Source organism: Lepidochelys kempii, chromosome 2, assembly GCF_965140265.1.
Source record: "Lepidochelys kempii isolate rLepKem1 chromosome 2, rLepKem1.hap2, whole genome shotgun sequence".
NCBI classification, from domain to species: domain Eukaryota; kingdom Metazoa; phylum Chordata; order Testudines; family Cheloniidae; genus Lepidochelys; species Lepidochelys kempii.
Window position 1 is genome coordinate 192,593,539 of NC_133257.1, and position 13,769 is coordinate 192,607,307.

The 13,769-nt window shown below is 44.7% G+C and overlaps 1 protein-coding gene across 8 annotated transcripts in view; it reads left to right on the forward strand.

Annotated features, from left to right (window-relative positions):
* Nucleotides 1-3,933: 3,933 nt before the first annotated feature.
* CAPN7 (calpain 7) overlaps nt 3,934-13,769 on the forward strand; it is a 50,228-nt gene continuing 40,392 nt past the window's right edge. For 5 of the 8 annotated variants that reach the window (XM_073333282.1, XM_073333284.1, XM_073333285.1 and 2 more), the window contains exons 1-5: nt 3,934-4,146; nt 8,705-8,813; nt 9,638-9,795; nt 11,809-11,876; nt 12,920-13,120. In XM_073333282.1, the coding sequence (XP_073189383.1) occupies nt 4,045-4,146; nt 8,705-8,813; nt 9,638-9,795; nt 11,809-11,876; nt 12,920-13,120 (638 nt within the window). In that variant the 5' untranslated portion in view covers nt 3,934-4,044. The other 3 variants (XM_073333286.1, XM_073333288.1, XM_073333289.1) reach the window with 3 other exon arrangements.

Below are 13,769 nucleotides of genomic sequence, written 5' to 3' on the forward strand. Positions count from 1 at the left end.
AGCTGCCCCTTCCCCTTAAAATCCCACAAATTTTTGAAATTCCTTTTCCTTGGTTACCCGGGTTGGCAAGAACACCTCGCAGCTCTCCATTGTTGTGTGCACTGCCCAGCTGACCAGGACAGCTAAACACTGCAGACACACTCCTGCCTGGAGTACACAGGAGGTGTTGGATCTCCTGTGTCTGTGGGAAGAAGAGGCTGTGCAGGCATAGCTCCGATCCAGCTGTAGAAATGTCAACATCTACAAGCAGATGCTTGGGGTGTGCAGGAGAAGGGGTACAATAGGGACCAGTAGCAGTGCCGTGTGAAAGCCAAGGAGCTGCAGCAGGCATACCAGAAGGCAAGGGAGGCCAACAATAGATCTGGTGTGGAATCACAGACCTGCCACTGTTACAAAAACCTGCATGCCATCCTCGGTGGAGACCCCACAATCACTGTTCCCTCTAAGCTACGTGCACAAAAATTTGCACGGAAGAAATTTTTTGCGCACACAGCCTGTCAAAAATTAGAGGGAACATTGCCCATAATGCCTCCCCCCCGAGAGCCCTGTGGATACTTTGGAAGAGGCCAGTATTAGGCCCCCACTGTGAACAGCGAGGAGGAGAAAGAGGTGGATGAGGAAAAGGAGGATTATGGGGACAGGTGACCAGGGGATCCAGGGGGAGAGTGAGCCAGAACATGTTTTTTACTCCAGTGCAGTCCAGCCAGTCACTGACAGTTGAGCACAGGTGAGCTTGATGCAGGGGAAGCATGGGCGGCAGCTATCATAGGCTGGGGGAGGCTGTACTTCCCCAAACAGCCAGGTATCGCCCCACCCACACTCCACCCCCAGGCTCCCCACCCCCTGCTTTCTGCTCTGCAGCTTCCTCTGTGCTGTGGCCCTAGCTTGGGCCCTTCTAGTGCTCTGGGGCGGGGAAGGCTGGAGCCACACTGCCTGCCCTCCTGGTGCTCTGAAGCTGAGGGAACTGGGGCCGCACAGCCCACCCTCTTGGTGCTCCAGGGCTGGGGAGACTGGGGCTGCACTATCCACCCTCATGGCACTCTGGGACTGGGGTGGGCTGGGGCCAGGCTGCCCACCCTCCCAGCACTCTGGGGCCGCACTGCCTGCCCTTCTGGCACTCTGGTGCTGGGGCCACACCGCCCACCCTCCCAGTGCTCTGGGGTTGGGGGGACTGGGGCTGCATCACCCGCCTTCCTGGTGCTCCAGGGCTAAGGGGCTGGGGCTGCACTGCCGGCCCTCAGAGCACTCTGGGATGAGGCGGGCTGGGGCCATGCCACCTCCCTTTCCAGCACTCCAGGGCTGGGAACTTGTTAAAGAATTATGAAAACCTCACACCCCTTAACACTAGGTTAGCTTCCCCAGATGAATTATTAGGTTTTGAAAAGGGTCCATGAAGTTCACGGTCTTGGATTAGTTTAAATACAGTGACCATTTTAAGAAGGAATTGGGGGAGGGGAGTGTTGCCGGCACCCAGTGCCGAGAGGCTGAACAACAGCTTGAGTTGGTTCGTTACCCGGTGTGCTACACCCAATAATCACAACGGGGTGGAGAAGCAGAAAAGTATATTTGCAGCTGCAAAAAGGTACAGGGAGAATAAAATCTCAAATCCTGCACACAGAGCAGGAAATTACACAGGCTTTTATACATCCTTTTTCCCAGCATACTTATCCAATAGCAGGCTGCCCCAAGTATCCATATAGCTAGCCAATCCAGTTCCCAGCTAGTTCCCTGGTTCTCTGTATCATTTGTTAAACTATACATAAAGCTGCTTTATTCAGCATTGTTCTTCCATATCTCCCCTGTTTGGCCTTGCTTAGTTTCAGGCAATCTGACTCTGCAACATATTGTTGCAGATTCTCAGTATAACTGCTGTGTGTGCCTCCAGGTGGGGGGCGGGGGGGGGCAAGGACACTTGGGCATGGTACGCAGAGCTGCTGCGAGTGCCTCCAGGCGGGAGGGGGGGCCAAGGACACCTGGGCCTAGTGCGAGGGGGCTTCATCGACACTCGTGGTCTTCCATCCCCTCGAGTTACCTAGTGGCCATGCCCCAGTGTCCCCAACAGGAGCAAGTGTATCCTGATCAAAATCAGGACCAATGCTGTCCTTTCCAGATGAAGATGATCCAAAATGTTATGGAACATAGTTCAGAGAGGAACCAGATACTTGTAAAATCTCATACAGATGACCTTCTCCATTTTAAGGCATAGGCTTTCTCTGTTGGGACCTTATGAGACTGTAAAAGGAATGCTGAACATTCAGGGTAAAATGCTGGCACTGTTGAAGTCATTTGGATTTTTTATCACTGACTTTAGTAGGGCCAAGATTTCATCCTTAGTGTTGAGACCTAGGAGGTGTCACAATATAAGCAGCCAAGCAGAGGGACTCCAGGTCTGGGTAGAGGATCTGACCAACATTCTGAGGTTTAGAATCATTAAGTTCTCCACAGAACGAGTATATGAGCCCTGATGCAAAATCGCAGAAGGATATTTCAACTCTTAACTGTGTATCACGCCTAGACACCGATGATGGTGGCCACATCAAAATATGTAGATGTATGTAATTTCTAAAATAGTGCCTTCCACTTAGTACTTGTCTTGTCCAGTAACCAAATGCGTTAGCCAGATGACTACCTGAGGAGTAATCTACAGTTTGCAAAGCACACAGTTGTCAGCATTGTCTGATTAATACAAAGTTTATAATTTTAGACATTTTATTGTTACAGACCTTTCCTTTGACTTTTTCTTCTTTGATCATACTCGGTGTGGGCTTTCCCTTATTAAATGTTAAGAACATGAGAACGTAAGAATGGCCCTACTGGGTCAGACCAAAAGTCCATTTAGCCCAGTATCCTGTCTTCCAACAGTGGCCAGTACTAGGTGCCCCAAAGGGAATGAACAGAACAGGTAATCATCAAGTGATCCATCCCGTCACTCATTCCCAGCTTCTGGCAAACAGAGGCTAAGAACACCATTCCCGCCCATCCTGGCTAATAGCCACTGACAGACCTATCCTCCATGAATTTATCTAGTTCTTTTTTGAACCCTGTTTTGTTATGCACAGACCTTCCAAACGTCACCCATCATACATATTCAAATCATTTTTTACAGCAAATGTTGTATGAAAGATTAATTAAATGAACAGGGCAACACATAAAATTGCAATCCTAATGTTGATTAAAGTGACTGTTTTATATGATTAACAACATGACAACAGCCATAAAATTCATATAGCAACCAAAAACGTCAGCACTAAATTTAGCTTTTTCAGCTGGATCCTCTTGTAAAAACAGTGCTCTGCTTAGTGCATGATCACCCAACACAGTAGCATTTAACCTCCGAAATGGAAACTACACAAAAATAAGGAAGCTAGTTAAACAGAAGTTAAAAGGGCCAGTCACAAGAGGGAAATGCCTGCAAGCTGCATAGAGGCTTTTTAAGAACACCAAAAGAGAGGCTCAAACTAAATGTATTCCCCAAATTAAAAAACACAAGAGGACCCAAAAAGTGTGATGGTGGCTAAACAAGGAAGCAAAAGAAGTGATTAAAAGCAAAAAGGCATCCTCTTAACATTGGAAGCTGCATTCTACAGAGCAAAACAGAAAAGAGCATAAACTGGGGGGTCTCGCTAACGGCCGGGGCACCAAGGACGCCGCTTCGCGAGGACCGCTCCAGTCCAGCCGGTAACCTGCAGCCAGGGCTTTGCCGCCCTAGCCCCGCCGGCAGCTGACGGAGCGGCCCCAGCAGCGGGGCAACACCCGAGCCGCGCACGTGGACGGCAACCCGCGCACGAGACCGGCTCTGGCGGGGCGTGGGGAGAGGCGCGCGCGCCCGGCCTCCCTCCTCCCGGCACGCGCGCCCGGCCTCCCTCCTCCCGGCACGCGCAGCCGTTACCCTCCTTCCGGAGAAACCGAAACCGCCTGTGGGCGCATGCGCAGGTTTCGCGCGAGCGGGGGCGGGGGCGCAGCAGCCGGGCCGAGGCGGGAGCTGGCGCAGGGAGGAAGCGGAAGAAGGGAGCGAACCTGGGTCGGGTCGGGTCTGGCCTGGCCATGGACGCGGCGGCGCTAGAGCTGGACGCGGTGAAGTTCGCCCAGCTGGCGGTGCAGAGAGACCAGGGCGGGCGCTACCAGGAGGCGGCCTTTTACTACAAGGTGCCGGGACCCCCCCTCCCCGCCGCTGCAGCCGGGTTCGCCCCCCCCCCGCGGGACCCCCCCTCCCCGCCGCTGCAGCCGGGTTCGCCCCCCTCCCCGCCGCTGCAGCCGGGTTCGCGCCCCCCCTCCCCGCCGCTGCAGCCGGGTTCGCGCCCCCCCTCCCCGCCGCTGCAGCCGGGTTCGCGCCCCCCCTCCCCGCCGCTGCAGCCGGGTTCGCGGGACCCCCCCCGGGAGCTCCCTACCTCCCCGATTTCATGTCTCTGCCCCGGGTGATCCCGTCTCCTGAATGGATGCCCCCCCCGCCCGCACACATTGTCCGCATCTGTGTCCCACACGCCGTGAGGGTCCTCGCCCACCCAGGGGGTTAGTCCTAGAACTGGACTGTGCAGGGACTGGAAGATCGCCTGGGCGTTTGACACTGACTAGTCACAGCTGCCAAGCGGGCATGGAAGGGGAGATGGGGGGGCGGGGGAGGCTTGATAAGCGGAGTTCTCCTCCTTGAGTGCAGGCCAAGGTGTAAAGTGGTGGCTTGGGGGAAGATATATTATCCCAGATCCCATGGTTGTTTGTCTCCTCTCCCTTCAGTCAGACAGTCTTCCTCAGAGCAGTGAGTATTAAATGCCTGTAGCCCATCTTCGAAGAGAAGGGTTCTGAGTGGCTATGCATGCAGTGGGTTTCCTTTTTGTTCTCATCACTGCCCATTTTTCGTCCCTGTGTATTGGGGGGCTTTACCATTACTTTGAGACATTTGCCCCATCAGAGGTGATTTAGAAAAACACATTTGGCGTGAGAGAATGATGTTGCATCTGGCTAACCTGTGTCCTTAAATACAAGTTCAGAAATTCCCTAGGTTATTTTTAGACTGCGGAAACTAAAACTACCTGTGTGTTTTAAAACTGGTTGGACTTCCCATCAGGAAGCTACTTACAAATGGGAAAGGAGTACTTGTGGCACCTTAGAGATTAACAAATTTATTTGAGCACAAATGGGAGTGGATGGAGTTCCAGCACACAGAAACCTTAATGTGATCTCATTGCAAAAGGAAGAGAAATACAATGTTCTTCCATTTTTGTGGTGCATTTCACTGCTAGCCCCTGGAGACATTTTTGCATTTGATCAATAGTGATGTGGGAAATTTTATCTCTTTAACATCCGAGATCTAAGAACAAAGTATGCTAGAAAACTGCAAGTGAACAAATTTGGGCTCTTAAGTACTGTACACAGCAGTAATCAGCCTTAACTGTATCATTTATGCATACATAAATGCGAAGCCCCAATGCAAAAGGTTATTAATGGGATGATTTCAAACTACATACTACTTGTGTATTCCCATATAATGATTCTTGGCTTATACTTATGCAGCCGGGTTCGCCGCACCCCTGTCCCGGGACCACCACCCTCCCCCCATCGCTCAGCCGGGTTGCCCCCCCCCCCCCCCCCGGGAGCTCCGTACCTCCCCGATTTCATGTATCTGCCCTGGGTGTTCCCATCTACTGCATGGATGCCCCCCCGCCCGCACACATTGTCCACATCTGTGTCCCACATGCAGTGAGGATTCTCGCCCACCCAGGGGGTTAGTTAATCTAACAGCATTTTACATACCTAACTGCACTCTGAGGTCTCTGTTTTAATACCAGCTATATAGCTGTGTGAGGTTAGCATGGCGAGGTTACATGACCTCACATTCTCACCTCACATTCGTGGCACTCAGAATAAAATCCTGACTTCCAGTCTCTGGCCACAGCTGCTACACAACACTTCCTCTAAATTATTTTGATTATGTTGAGTTGGAAGTTGTAGTCCAGTTCAGATGTAATACATCAACTTTATGGTATCTGCAGAGTATCCACACTATTTTTTTTGTTTTATTTGGTGCACTCTTGTCCTATCAGTAGGAAATAAACTTTTAAAGACTGACTGTGCAATATTGATTGTTTTCTGTCTAGATTTCTTATTGACTAGCAGTAGTAACTCTGACAGCATGACCCTTCTACAGTTATAGTAAAGTAGCTTTGGATGTTCATCTTTTGAACAGCTACCTTTGTGCTGTAATGGTGCTTATCAGTCTTATCTTTTGAAGACTTTTGCCTAATCAGAAGTGATGGTTTGATTATTATTAGCTAATTTTCTTGTACATTTATTTTGACCTTTGTTCCAAGTGGTGCTTTGTTTTTGTTTTTCGCTGTCCGGGACTACTGTCTTGTGGGAGAATTAGGTCCATGTACTTCAATCAGATCCACTAAGGCAGACTACAGTAACTCCTCGCTTAATGTTGTAATTATGTGTGTGAAAAGTGCGACTTCAAGTGAAACTATGTTAAGTGAATCCAATTTCCCCATAAGAATTAATGTAAATGTGGGGTTAGGTTCCAGAGAAATATTTTTCACCAGACAAAAGACTATATTTACACACACACAGTATAAGTTTTAAACAATTTAATACTGTACACAACAATGATGATTATGAAGCTTGGTTGAGGTGTTGAAGTCAGAGGGTGGGATATTTCCCAGGGGATGCCTTACTGCTAAATGATGAACTAGCACTCGGCTGAGCCCTCAAGGGTTAACACGTTGTTAATGTAGCCTCATACTACAAGGCAGCACAAATTGGGGAGGGGAGACAGCATGGCAGAGAGAGACACCCTGTGTGTGTGTGTGTGAGAGAGAGCCGCATTGCCCCTTTAAGTACACTGACCCACTCTGAGTACATTACCTTTTTAAGTAGATCAGCAAGTTGAGACAGCAGCTGCTGCCAGCAAGCTCCCTCCATCTGTGTCGCCCTCCCACCGCCTGCTCTGTGGAGATGGGGTGAGTACGGGGGAGGGGGACACCCTGACATTAGCCCCCTTCTTTTTGCCTCCCTCTTCTCCCCCTCCCACCACACAGCAGGCAGGAGGCTCCAGGGAGGAACTCCAAGGCAGTGGGGAGAGGGACAGCTGAACTGCCAGCAATTGATAGTCTGTTGGGTGGCTGCCGCACAGGAAACTTCGGGGAGCTGATAGGGGGGCTGCCGGTCCGCCCTGGTTCCAAGCCCCCACCAGCTAGCTCCAACAGGCCGCTCTTTCTGCAAGCAGTGGAGAAAGCAGGCAGCTGCCAAACGACGTTATAAGGGAGCATTGTGCAATTTTAAACGAGCATGTTCTCTAATTGATCAGCAATGAAACAATGTTAACCGGGACGACTTTAAGTGAGGAGTTACTGTACATTGTTTGGAGCCCTACTGTAATCATTCCATGTTAGTAGATCTTAATTCAAGCTCTATAGGCCTTAAGTTAGATATCGAGATTCTCTACAATTGGTGACAATATAAGTATAATGAGGTTTGCACAAGGAGAACTTGCAAGATCAGGCCCCAAGACAGCTGTGCCTATGTGGAGCCCCGTTCATATCTGGTACAACTGCATGGAGCAGCTTGCAGAATTGAGGCCTGTGTTTGCTATGCTGCTAAATGAAAAGCATGGCTAACTTAAAGTGCGAATTTGTACTATATGCTTTGCACAGTACTTGCAAATTCTTTACAAACTCTGCTAAATTCTGTGGGTTTTTTTTCACAAAAACACGGTGAATGGATGTACAGCTTTCTTTAGCTGATAGCATTGTAAGTACACTTGAAATGAGACTGGTATTGTAGGATATGAAAATCCTTAAGTACTGTGCATCCAGATTTGAGCTGTACAGTCCTTTCTTGTTCAAAACATCCATTGACACAAGTTCATGTTATGTGCATACAAAAACTGGAGGATGAGGCTCCAGGAGCATTCTAGAGTGGTGGACTGTTAATTTTATTGTACATGAAGATTTGGTAGTGTTATGCCAGCAAAATTAGTAGAGTCATGATTGAGATGTTTTGATTTTCTAATGTATGTCTTACTTTAAGATTCTTGTATATTTGATTTGCTTCTCTTTCAGACTGAAGTTCTTTGTTTTCCAGTCAGAAGTAAATTGATAAATATAGGAAAAAAACAACTTCAGTTATGCACCTGTCTTTTTTTTTCCATTTTCTGAGTCTACAATTATATAAAGATATCTGAGTCATTAAATAATGAGTGCAGATAATTGAATATTGAATGGGCAACAAGCTCTTTTTAAAAATGCAGGGAGACTGACTTCAGTGGAAGCGAGGCACCTACATAACTTTTGAGGATCTGGGCTTTAGTGACTTGGGCTAAAGGTTTAACTGATTTAAGTGTGGCTACATTTGAGGTTTGCGCTGGTACAGTTAGGTTGATGCTTTTTTTAAAATCTATTTAGTTAAGCCAGGGCACTGATCTAATATAGACAAGTTCTAAGAGATGGTTTTATACACTCTCAGGAAGCTCATTTTAATTTTGCAGGTCACTCCATGTGCTAAAATATTAAGTGGAAGGAAAAACAACAGAGGCCTCAGTTGTGACTTGAAACAAGTTCTGTGCAGGCGGAGCCTCCTTGAAGTCATTGAGGTGCTTTGCAGGCCCAAGGGCTCACCTGCATGGCGCTCATTGCAAGTTCATAACCCAGTATTGCAGGAAGGACGACTTCTTACAGCAAGCAGATTTATTGCATGTTAACTTTTCCCCCAGGAAGCTGCCCAAGCCTTGATTTATGCTGGAATGGCAGGCTCAAACTTGGAAAATATTCAAGAGAAGATAAATGAGTACTTGGAGAGAGTTCAAGCTCTGTATTCAGCAGGTTGGTGAAGAGCTTTCTAATTATATATGTTAGATTAAATTCACAGAGTGGGAAGAGGTATGGTCCTGTCAACCATAAAACTGAATTACCATATTTCATCCGATATCCAGAACCCCCCAACACATGAGTAAGCTGAGTGCTAAGATGCATCGCAAGTGAAGCTTATGTGGGGGCAATTATTTCATATTAACACGAATCGACTTTTCTTCTAAATATTCTTACATAAGGAAGTGGAGCACTTCTGTCATGGTAAATTTGAGAAAATCGTTTAGCCATAGCACGTGCGCGTGCAAAAAAAAAAAGTGCCAAGGACAAATAACACATGCATTTAGGCCCCATTTCTGTACTGAAATCTATGCAGGTGGACTCCTTCTCCTATGTGGAATGCTGCGTGGTCACAGATACACTTGTGATTTCATTGCAGTATTGGTGCTTGGGCCTACAACACACATAACCCCCACTGAGTCGTACCAAGTTCATTTATCTCAACAGGAGTTTTTTCCACCAGAAGTACAGAATCTCACCATATTTTATAGAAAACAATTATAGCATATATAGTATTAAAGTTAACTATATTCATATTTTTATTTCAAAATCACAGTACCCTGATGCACCATGTCTCTAGTTCCTATGTTGTTCCTTTATTGTATTGTGTCTTTTTAGCTTAGAATCCGACAGGATGTTTAAAAGTGGTGTTGGTTTCTGGCCCGTGAGCAGACATAAGCTGTGTGACTGTTGTGTTCTTGCTTACCTATTGAAATAAAGATTTTTCCACCCAAACAACCATCACAGCTAGCTAAATGCTGTATTTTTTTAAAATGTAGTTCAATCACAGAACACCGACCCTTTGAAGTCAAAACAGCAATTGGACCTGGAGCGTGCCCATTTCCTGGTTACACAGGCTTTCGATGAAGATGACAAAGGCAATGCAGAAGAAGCTATAGAATTGTACTCCGAAGCAGTGGAACTCTGTTTGAAAACAGTATGTTATGCTACAAGTTAACTTGGTGGAATTATGTGTTGGTAAGAAATTCTTCCATTTACACAGGTGACTGATCTTTAGAGGCTGGCTTAAAAATGTAGTACCTGTATTTTGATTTTTGTTTTGTTTTTTGGTGTTTTATGCCTTCTATTCTCTACATCCCATTGAAAAATACTTTGCATACATTGGCTACAATCACTTGATCCTGCACTGTTCTTCAACAGTGTAAAATTGATATGTGGAGTTTTTTCTTCCTAAATTCTCTTTAAAATGTATATAAACCCTATAAATTTGCTGGAATATTCTTTTGGAATCTATAGTCTGTAGCCAGTAGACAGCTAAAACAGTTTAAAGTGTAATTATTCTTCCAAGAAGAAGGTCCTTTAATGTGTCATTGGAGACTTTTTTTTTTAAATATATTAAAGGCAAATGCTTTTTTTTTTTAAAGTAACACTTAACATAATTTAAGTGTTCCTACAGATTTTCACTAATCTTCTTTTAAGACATTAACACTGTACAAATTAATCCCAGTTAAAATATAAATAAATAATTGCCTAATTACTTTTAGTATTTAAGTGTAACTAAATAATATTACAGGTACTGCTTTTTTCATACTAAGTCCAGTAGCCAAAACTAATTCATTAGAGGAAGAGCTCACCATCATGATGTAACTCCACCAAGCCTGATTATCTTCTTCTGCCCATTTTTTGTGACGTGATATATTGGGAGGGTAACATTACTATTTCTCAAGGTAATATTTACATAAAACGTTTAAACGTTTTGGTCTGAATCCTGCAAATACTTATGCATATGCCTGACTTCACTTAGGTAAATAGTACCGCAGAAGTGAAAGGGACTGTACAAGTTATGAAGTTAAGCACTTGCGTTTGGTTTTGCAGGATCAGGGTCTAATCAAAGACTAAATGTTTTTTCCCTTTGATTTGTTGGCCCTGAGCTCTTTCTGCCTATGTGAGTATTCATCATATATCATTTTGTTGTCTCCTACTCTCTGTTGTTACCATGTGTTGCCACATATCTTTAGATTAAATATTGTGCATACAATTAATATCACTTTTTAACCATTCTTCTCACTTGGGTCCCTCATTAGATGCAGCTGGTGTCTGAGTTTCCCTTCACCTTGGGTAATCTGTTGCTTTAGCAAGGTGATAGTTTTATGCTTTTGGCACTGCAGGCAGTGCAAGAAGGTTCCTCTCCCCCTCCAAGGTAAAAGAAAGTCCAAACAAACCGTCCGTTCACACTCTTGGCTACAATGGTTCTATCTAGTTCCTTAGCTGTAGGGCTTTCTGCCTACCATATCCAGGTGGAGAGACCAGTCTGTTCTTCTACCCAGGCGGTATGCAGAGAGCAGTTATCTGTTCCAGCCTGAATATTCCATTTCTTACTTCTCCCATGGTCACTTCCCACCCTCAACCTCCACTGGCTCTGTTCCCAAGCCCCTTCCAGCCACAAAAAAACTGGAAATGAGACTTTAACTTGTAAGCTGAAGAGTTTTTAAAAAATGGAAGAAAGTCTTCTGATTTCTTTAATCATAAGTTTCTCTGATTTTGGGGGGGGGGGAGTCAGTTGGAAAACTTGAAGGGACACACTCAAGTTCAATGGTGTTTTAACGTAACATCTTTAATAGTTGCTTTTTTTCCCCTGTAGATTTTAACTTGATTTATTTTCCCCCAGCATTCTATGTGAATTTAGTGCTTCCCATGCTGAAAAATTTAAAACAGTACCTTGCATTCTAACAAATGGTGCACTCTGAGACAATGAGAGAAGCAGGTTTATTTATCTTAGTATGTGAAGTTTGCTTTTTTCTTTTTCTTTTTCTTTAATCTGTGTAGGAAGTATTGACTGATTTCCAAAAAGACAAATTTGGAGGATTTCTGAGGTTAAAATCTACAGGGAAAAAATAACTAGTGGGTATTTGGCAGTATGACTTGCACATCTGGAATTAAATTGACAGGTGTGGTTTACAATGCCTGCTATTTTATTTTTTCCCTTAAGGCTAATGAAACTTCAGATGCAATTCTTCAGTCAAAACTCAAACAGCTGGCTAGACAAGCACTGGATAGGTGAGTACTTACAAAATACTCATGCAAACTATTGGTATTGGGTTACAGTGCATACTTTGAGCTGGATTCTCTGGTCCACTCTGTCCATTTTCTGTTGCTCAGGTAGCACAAAGGGGATGGATTCTAGCTTGAAACGGCCCATGGAGAGCTCTTCTTTTGGAGGAGAGCGCCCCACTGGCATAAAGCCGACAGAATCAGCTCCTGTGTCTACTGGGGTATGGTGATATGCTGGGGTAGGGAGAGGACAGGCTAAGAATGGAATGGAGTTTCATAATGTCAGTTCTCGGCTGACACTAGGTCCCTTAGATCTCCCGCAGCGTAAATTAGAGCAGCCCCTTGGCTACTCTAACTAATGCTGGGGTCGAGCCAACACTGAGCCAACCCCTCCCCTGCACTGAGTGGAGCTTTAATGCAGGGGAAAATTGAACACTTCAGTTTAATCTGTACATATATTTGTGTGTGTGTGTGTGTATATATAGTAGATTTAGTGGGCTGGATTCCAGTCTCAGTAACACAGGTATAAATGCAGAGTAACTCCGCATAAATCAACAATTGAAATTAAAATATGGTCTGTAGTGTGTTGAGTTCTGGCAGATGTTATTTCAACACCCTTGTCCATCTCAACATGATAAATTAAATCTCTTCATATCCACATGAATAGTGAACATCCAAATGGATTTTGATTTTTGTGTTTAAATTCCAAAACATACGTACATTTTCACATAAATCCTCCAACTAGCATAATTTTAAAAGCGACAGAAACTTGAAAATGAATTATGCCTAAATTGTTTTATATGCTAATTACTTTTGGTGTATTTTTGCCATTCTTACTACAGGAGAAAGTAGAGAGAGATGCTGGCATCAGGAACTTCCTGAGTATGCATTTCACATCTACATGAAGTGACTTCCTTAGCAAGAGCAAAATAGGTGGTTTTGTTTGTCTCTCTATCTGATGTTAATTATATGGAGGCATGAACGAGCAAATTAATAATTAAACCATACATTTTTCGTTGCTGTAAACAAACATAGAATATTTGTTTTAGAGCGGAGGCACTGAAAGAATCTACGTCAAAGTCGTCTCAGAAAGACAAACAAACGGCAGCTAAACCGAATCAGCCAGTCAGAATGTTCTTTCCTTTGGGACCAGATTTTTCCTTGAATGATAAGCCACAGACGATCAGAACGGTGCAAGCTAGTGAACCTCAAGGTCAGAGATACACTGCAGAGGAGATTGAAGTGCTCAGGTAAGATAGTGTCCAATTTTCTCAAATTTTATTATTCATGTAAATCTAGTGCAAAGTGCTAGATAGAGACATGATTGGGTTTTGTGAGGGGAAGGAGGGCTGGGTGTTTCTGGTTTGGTTTTGTTGGTTGCTTTTTAAGGAGGTGGGAGAAACATTTCTGTAGCACTCATTACCACAGTACAGTAGAACTTCAAGAGTTATGAACGCCTCGGGAATGGAGGTTGTTCGTAACTCTAAACAAAATGTTATAGTTCTTTCAAAAGTTTACAACTGAACATTGACTTAGTAAAGTTTCAAAGCTGTATTATGCAGAAGAAAAATGCTGCTTTCCCTTTATATTTTTAGTAATTGACGTTTTACACAGTACTGTACTGCTTGCATTTTTTTTTCTTTTTTTGGTCTCTGCTGCTGCCTAATTGCATACTTCCAGTTCGAAATGAGGGGTGTGGTTGACTGGTCAGTTCATAACACTGAGATTCGACTGTATTGAAAGCTAACACGTTCCAAAAAATAATCTCTTTGTGAGTGAACGCAGATGGCTCTTTGTCAGACGGCATTCTTTGTAAGATGTATTTGATAGAGAATTCAATTCTTCTAATTGGTGAAGTATTTTTTCTGTTCTCTGTGTATTCATTATTTCTTTAGTGCA